Below are 5948 nucleotides of genomic sequence, written 5' to 3'. Positions count from 1 at the left end.
GACGTCACGGAGCGACGGATGACCCGCCCCTTCCGGTGATGGTATCCCGAGGGGCGTGTCGGGCGGGAAAATCGAGCGGGGTGGAATCCGGAGCCGGGCGGGTGAGTGAGTAGGGACGCCCCAGGCCCGTGGCCGGAGGCCGAGCAGAGAAGGCGGCGACCTCGCGGAGAAGGCGGCGACCTCGCCCAGGGGCGGGCGCGGAGACCTCCGGAGTCGACCCTCCACATGCTCGGGCCCGGGACTGGGGGAGCCGCAGCCGGCTGCGGGAGAGAGACAGCTCCCCGGCCCTGCGTGAACCCGGGCCGCTGGGGGCGGGGGGTGGGTGGGGGCGGCCTGCTAACAAGCCCCGGATCCCCCTAGGCCCGCGCCTTCTCACCTGCAGCCGCTACGTCCCTGAGGCTGGCCTTAATCCGAGGACCCGCGTTCGAATCCAGCTCTGGTTTCTCGAAGGGTTCAGTTCTCCCACCTCCTCCGGACGCTAGTGCCTCTTACCCCCATCCCATTACTCATAATACCTAGCCTTTACGTAATAATAATAACAATGGATAACGTTTCTATATCGAGTACTATGCGCCTGCTACCGTGCTAAGCGCTTCAACCTTGCAGGGATCCCAGTGGGGGGTGGGGAACCTGAAGCGGAGAGAAGTTAGGGGAGGGGCTTGCTTCGGGTAACATTAAGTTTCCGGGGCAGAATTTGAACTCAGGGCTTCCAGATTCCAGACCCTGGGCTCTCTGCACTGTGCCATCCAGCCGCTCCTATATCTGTATTGTATATAAGGTCTTGACTCCAGATCAGTGTATCGACAATCACAGGGTTTTAAAAAATTAATTAACCTTTTGCACCTATTTTTAGTAATCTGATCTTTTATTTACTGAATGAAGCATTAAGCGTTTACTATATGCCGAGTACCGGGCTAAGTGCTCCGCATATAAGGGGAAAGTAAGGCGGTCATGTATGTAACGTGGTACTTATATAAGTACGTGTCTCCCCCTAGCTAGACTATAAGGTGCTTGAGAACAGGCTCTGTTTTCCGTGGTGACTCTGTATCCCAGCAACTAGTACAGCAGGAGACACCTAGGTGAAATAAGTGATTATTGTTTGATTGAACTGTATACTGCACTAAGACATCCGTCCATCTATCTATCCATATGTAAATATGTACATATAATATACATATATACTTATATATAATACATATATAGTCCCCTTATATTCATAGAACATAAGGTTTTGAGAACTGAGACTGTGTATCTTTATTGTACTTCCTGCAGCCCAAGGAGAGAAAGAGGTACACACACAGTCCCCAAAGTCCTATATATATTCCTAGATATGTATATGTGTATGTTTATATGTGTATACACACATATCCTATTTGTATTCAGGGACAATACACACATATATGTCTGTATAGTCACTGAATACATATAGGATTATATATAATATACAGATATAATCTACATATAGAATACACACACACACACACATATATATATATAACACCTTGAACTGCAGGAAGTACAAAGAAAAATACATAATCTCAATTCTCAAAAAATTTATATTCTATGAATTATATTCTAAGTATTAATTAACAGTCAGCTTAAGACAAGAATATGATATGCCAAATAAATGGTGAGTAATGAATACCAGGCAGCTAGATGGCTCAGTGGATAGATTGCTAGGCCTAGAGTCAAGAAGACTTGAGTTTAAATATGGCCTTAGACACTTACTAACTGTGTGACCTTGGGCAAGTCACTAAACCTCTGTTTGCCTTAATCCATTGGAGAAAGAAATGGCAAACCACTCCAGTATTTTTGCCAAGAAAATCCCATGAACAATGTGGGCGTGCTATGGTGCACAGGGTCACAAAGAGTCAGTCACAACTGAACAATAACAACAGTGAATACTAACAAAAACATTATATCTTAACTATTTTGCATGAGGATAGTCCCTGACCCACACAAAGTCGCTTTTTTTTTTCTTTTGGTGGGGCAATGAGGGTTAAGTGACTTGCCCAGGGCCACACAACTAGTAAGTGTCAAGTGTCTGAGGCTGGATTTGAACTCAGGTCGTCCTGAATCCAGGGCTGGTGCTTTATCCACTGCACCACCTAGCTGCCCCACAAAATCACTTTAAACTCTTAACATTGGTTAGAGAATTACAACTCCTGAAAGTATTTGTATCATAAAAGAGGAGCCTGGGAATGGCTACCCCTAATTCAGAGAAATGGAGTTTTAGATATCGTCACCAGGACATTGCTATAATAGAAAGAGCAATGGATTTTTAATTGATTGGATCTCATTCTTTCACTGTTTTGTTACCTTGGACAAATCATTGTAACTTCAATGAGCCTTAGTTTCCTCATTTGTAAAATGAAAGGGATCTAGTGATACTATCTTCCTTGCCTTTCCTCAGACACAATAGTCCTTACAACTTCAGACATTTTCACTGGCTCTTCCCATGCATAGAATTCTCTCCTTCCTCATCTCCATCTCCTGGCTTTATTTGGTCTCACTTTCTGTAAGAATCCTTGTCAGGGCAGCTAGGTGGCTCAGTGGATAAAGCACCGGCCCTGGAGTCAGGAGTACCTGAGTTCAAATCTGGCCTCAGACACTTAACACTTACTAGCTGTGTGACCCTGGGCAAGTCACTTAACCCCAATTGCTTCACACACACACACACACACAAAAAGAAGAAGAAGAAGAAGAGAGAGAGAAGAATCCTTGTCTAGTTCTTAATTTTAGTGCCCTCCCTCTGAAATTATCTCCATTTTATCCTGTATATATCTTATTTGTACATAGTTGTTTCCTTATTGTCCTTCCCATTATCATTTACATAGCACCTTCTCCATTAGACTGAGTGCCTGAAGAGCGTTGACTGGTTTTTGTTTTTAAATTTTATTTTCCTTTCTATCTCCAGGACTTAGCACAGTGCCTGGAATTTTGGGAGGGAGGCAGGAGAAGGTTTCTTCTAACTCTATATTCTTGCTCTGAACCTCTCTCTACAGAGGGAAGTTTTATTTCTACACCAGCAAAAACATTTGTTACGAATCTTTAGTGTGTAGCACATTGTACTAGGGACTGCCAAGTGTATACTAGAGAATATTCTGAGAAGCCAGGATCCCTTAATTATTGTTACTTAAAATAAAGGATCCCATGGGGCAGCTAGGTGGCGCAGTGGATAGAGCACCGGCCCTGGATTCAGGAGGACCTGAGTTCAAATCCGGCCTCAGACACTTAACACTTACTAGCTGTGTGACCCTGGGCAAGTCACTTAACCCCAATTGCCCCACAAAAAAAAACAAAAAAATAAAATAAAATAAAGGATCCCAAAAAGGAGAGACATGTAGAGAATTGTGGTAGTAGCAATGTAGTACTCCCATGCAGTAGAGGGAGAGGCTTAAAAACAGGGAAATTGATTGTTCATGAAGTTGCAATTAACTCTCTGGGATTTGGACGGGTTTAATGTAAAGACTAGAACCCATTTGGCCCCGTGAAACATTTTTCCTTTGAGATCCATCTTTGTTTAGGAATTCAAAACCTGTCTGGAGGGTAACTTATCTTTTCTGACATGACTTTAGGAAGTAATCTTGGCTATAGAAGATACTGTCCACAATGTTTGGGAAAAGAAGACTGTCCAGACTGGAAGACAGAAAGAGCCTCACAGAGGATTGCTCCAGTATGTGAATAGTCATTCATTTCATTCAGCAAGTCTTTGAATGGGTTGTCACTGGTGGTTGTGAGACAGAGGCTAAGTCCCTCCCTATTGGGGGTGGTATAGGGAGGATTCATGTATCAGGACAGGAGTCCTAAACACTTTTAATGACACTTCAGATATTCCATTTATTAAGCAACTATTTTGCAAAAGCTCCATGTTTGGTGTTGAAAGGAATACAAAAATATATAATACACAGTCCCCACCCTCTAGGAACTTATGATCTAGGTGGAAAGGTAGCTTTTTATGTTAGGAAAATGATTTATTTACCTAAAACTGTTGAGTAACAATGCCAGTCATTCAGCACTAAAATGAGAGGATGAGAGAGGCAGTGGCTTGAGAGTCATATTCATTGATAAAATTTTTCTTTTTAAATAGTGATAACTGCTTTTATACTTGGGTTTGTTTGTTTTAATCATAGATCTGTTATCTTTGGGGGACACATCAAGTTTCTTGTTTTGTTTGCATTTAACGTCTTCTCTGTTCATGGAATCTATGAGATATTTCTTTTTTTCTGAAGCCAAGAAGAATGAATCAAATAAAAAACCACGGAGATCACTTGCTCAAGATGAAGTAGTAGAGAATGATAGTGCTTTTGTAAAGCTTCTCAAGACAGCAGGAGTTACTCTTAAAACTGGAGAAAAGCAAAATCAACTAGGTAATAGTCTTATCTTTATCCTAGGCTTTGCTATCATATTACAATCGTGTGTGTGTGTGTGAGTGTGAGTGATGTGGGATTGAGCTATATGCTTTTGTAATTTAATGTTACAGAGATTAGAAAAGGCTGTGAAGAAGTAGGAGACAATATGGAAAATACTATCAGTCAGGGACTAGTAGAGAATTGTTTTCTAGAAAATATTCTCTAGATCTTTAAAACAATTAAAATTTTCCTTTTTTTTAATAAACTTGACAAATATCAAGAAACAAGGCATTTCCTTATGGAAAGTACAAAAAAAGGATTGTATATAATTCTGGGAAAATCTATTACATCTAGCTTTTTTTTTTAAGTATGTATTAAACTAATGATAGTGATACTGAAAAAGATAAAAAGATTGTTAATGAATTATTTTTAAAAATATACAGAAGAAAGCAAGAAGGTCAGAGGGAAGACAGGTGAGACAGGAAGTTTTTCAATTTTTTTGAAATAGAATAGCTAGCATTTATATCATACTTTAAAGCTTGCAAGCTCTTTACATACCTCATAATAACCCTGTGAATAAGATACTATTATTATCCCTGTTTTAGAGATGAGGAAACTGAGGCTGAGAGGGTTAGTGATTTGAGCAAATGACTGAGCCAAGACTTAGACCCCCTACTTCAAGTCGAGCACTCTATTCAATGGACCAGCTGGCTCATGAAAATATTCATGGTTTTTTATGTTTGTCAAGTTCATAATAGGATAAAAGGATAGTACTAGGAATGCTTAAGGTCATAGATTGTCTAATCACTGTTGGAAAGAAAGGAGGCCCATTGACGCAGAGAATCCTATTGTTGCTTTGCAGCATTAAAACAAGTTTCAGGGGCAGCTAGGTGGCGCAGTGGATAAAGCACTGGCCCTGGATTCAAGAGGATCTGAGTTCAAATCTGGCCTCAGACACTTGACACTTACTAGCTGTGTGACCCTGGGCAAGTCACTTAACCCCCATAGCCCGGCAAAAAACAAAAAAAACTTAAGTTTCAGTTCAATGAGAAAGATAGTTTTATGTACATGTTTTTTCAGCATTTGTTAATCTTCTAGGAAAGCCCAGCTTTGTACTCTGAAGAACTTGAATGGTTTTGGTGCTGATATTAAGCTAAGACTCTCTGTTGGTCCATTCAGGCCAGAAACATGGGACCTCATGAAAATTAATGGCATTGGGGGGGTGTTATAGAACTTGAAATAATAATGTGCATTAAAGGAGCAGCTAGGTGGCACAGTGGATAGAGCACTAGCCCTGGAGTCAGGAGTACCTGAGTTCAAATCCGGCCTCAGACACTTAACACTTACTAGCTGTGTGACCCTGGGCAAGTCACTTAACTCCAATTGCCTCACTTAAAAAAAAAAGGCAATAATAATGTGCATTAAAGACAATTTACTTAAAATTTAATTTGATCTTTGCTTCTGACACCAACTTTTTCTTTCTTATTCTATAGCTGTGGATCAAGCAATTTTCCAAAAGAAGCTCTCTCAGGCCTTGAGGAAACACTCTTCTTATCCCAAAGTATGTATTTCCTGTCCTGACTTTACGTATTTATC

At 41.0% G+C, this 5948-nt stretch overlaps 1 protein-coding gene across 1 annotated transcript in view; it reads left to right on the top strand.

Annotated features, from left to right (window-relative positions):
• Positions 1-56: 56 nt before the first annotated feature.
• The window catches only part of FANCD2 (FA complementation group D2), a 61831-nt gene continuing 55939 nt past the window's right edge, over positions 57-5948 (top strand). The window contains exons 1-4 of the mRNA XM_043977727.1: positions 57-101; positions 3579-3676; positions 4233-4370; positions 5846-5913. Coding sequence (XP_043833662.1) covers positions 3613-3676; positions 4233-4370; positions 5846-5913 — 270 coding nt within the window. The 5' untranslated portion in view covers positions 57-101; positions 3579-3612. The remainder of the gene's footprint in view (positions 102-3578; positions 3677-4232; positions 4371-5845; positions 5914-5948) is intronic.

This window comes from Dromiciops gliroides, chromosome 1 (genome assembly GCF_019393635.1).
Source record: "Dromiciops gliroides isolate mDroGli1 chromosome 1, mDroGli1.pri, whole genome shotgun sequence".
NCBI lineage: Eukaryota > Metazoa > Chordata > Mammalia > Microbiotheria > Microbiotheriidae > Dromiciops > Dromiciops gliroides.
Note: the sequence above shows the minus strand (reverse complement) of the source record. Positions and strands in the feature narration are given on the sequence as shown.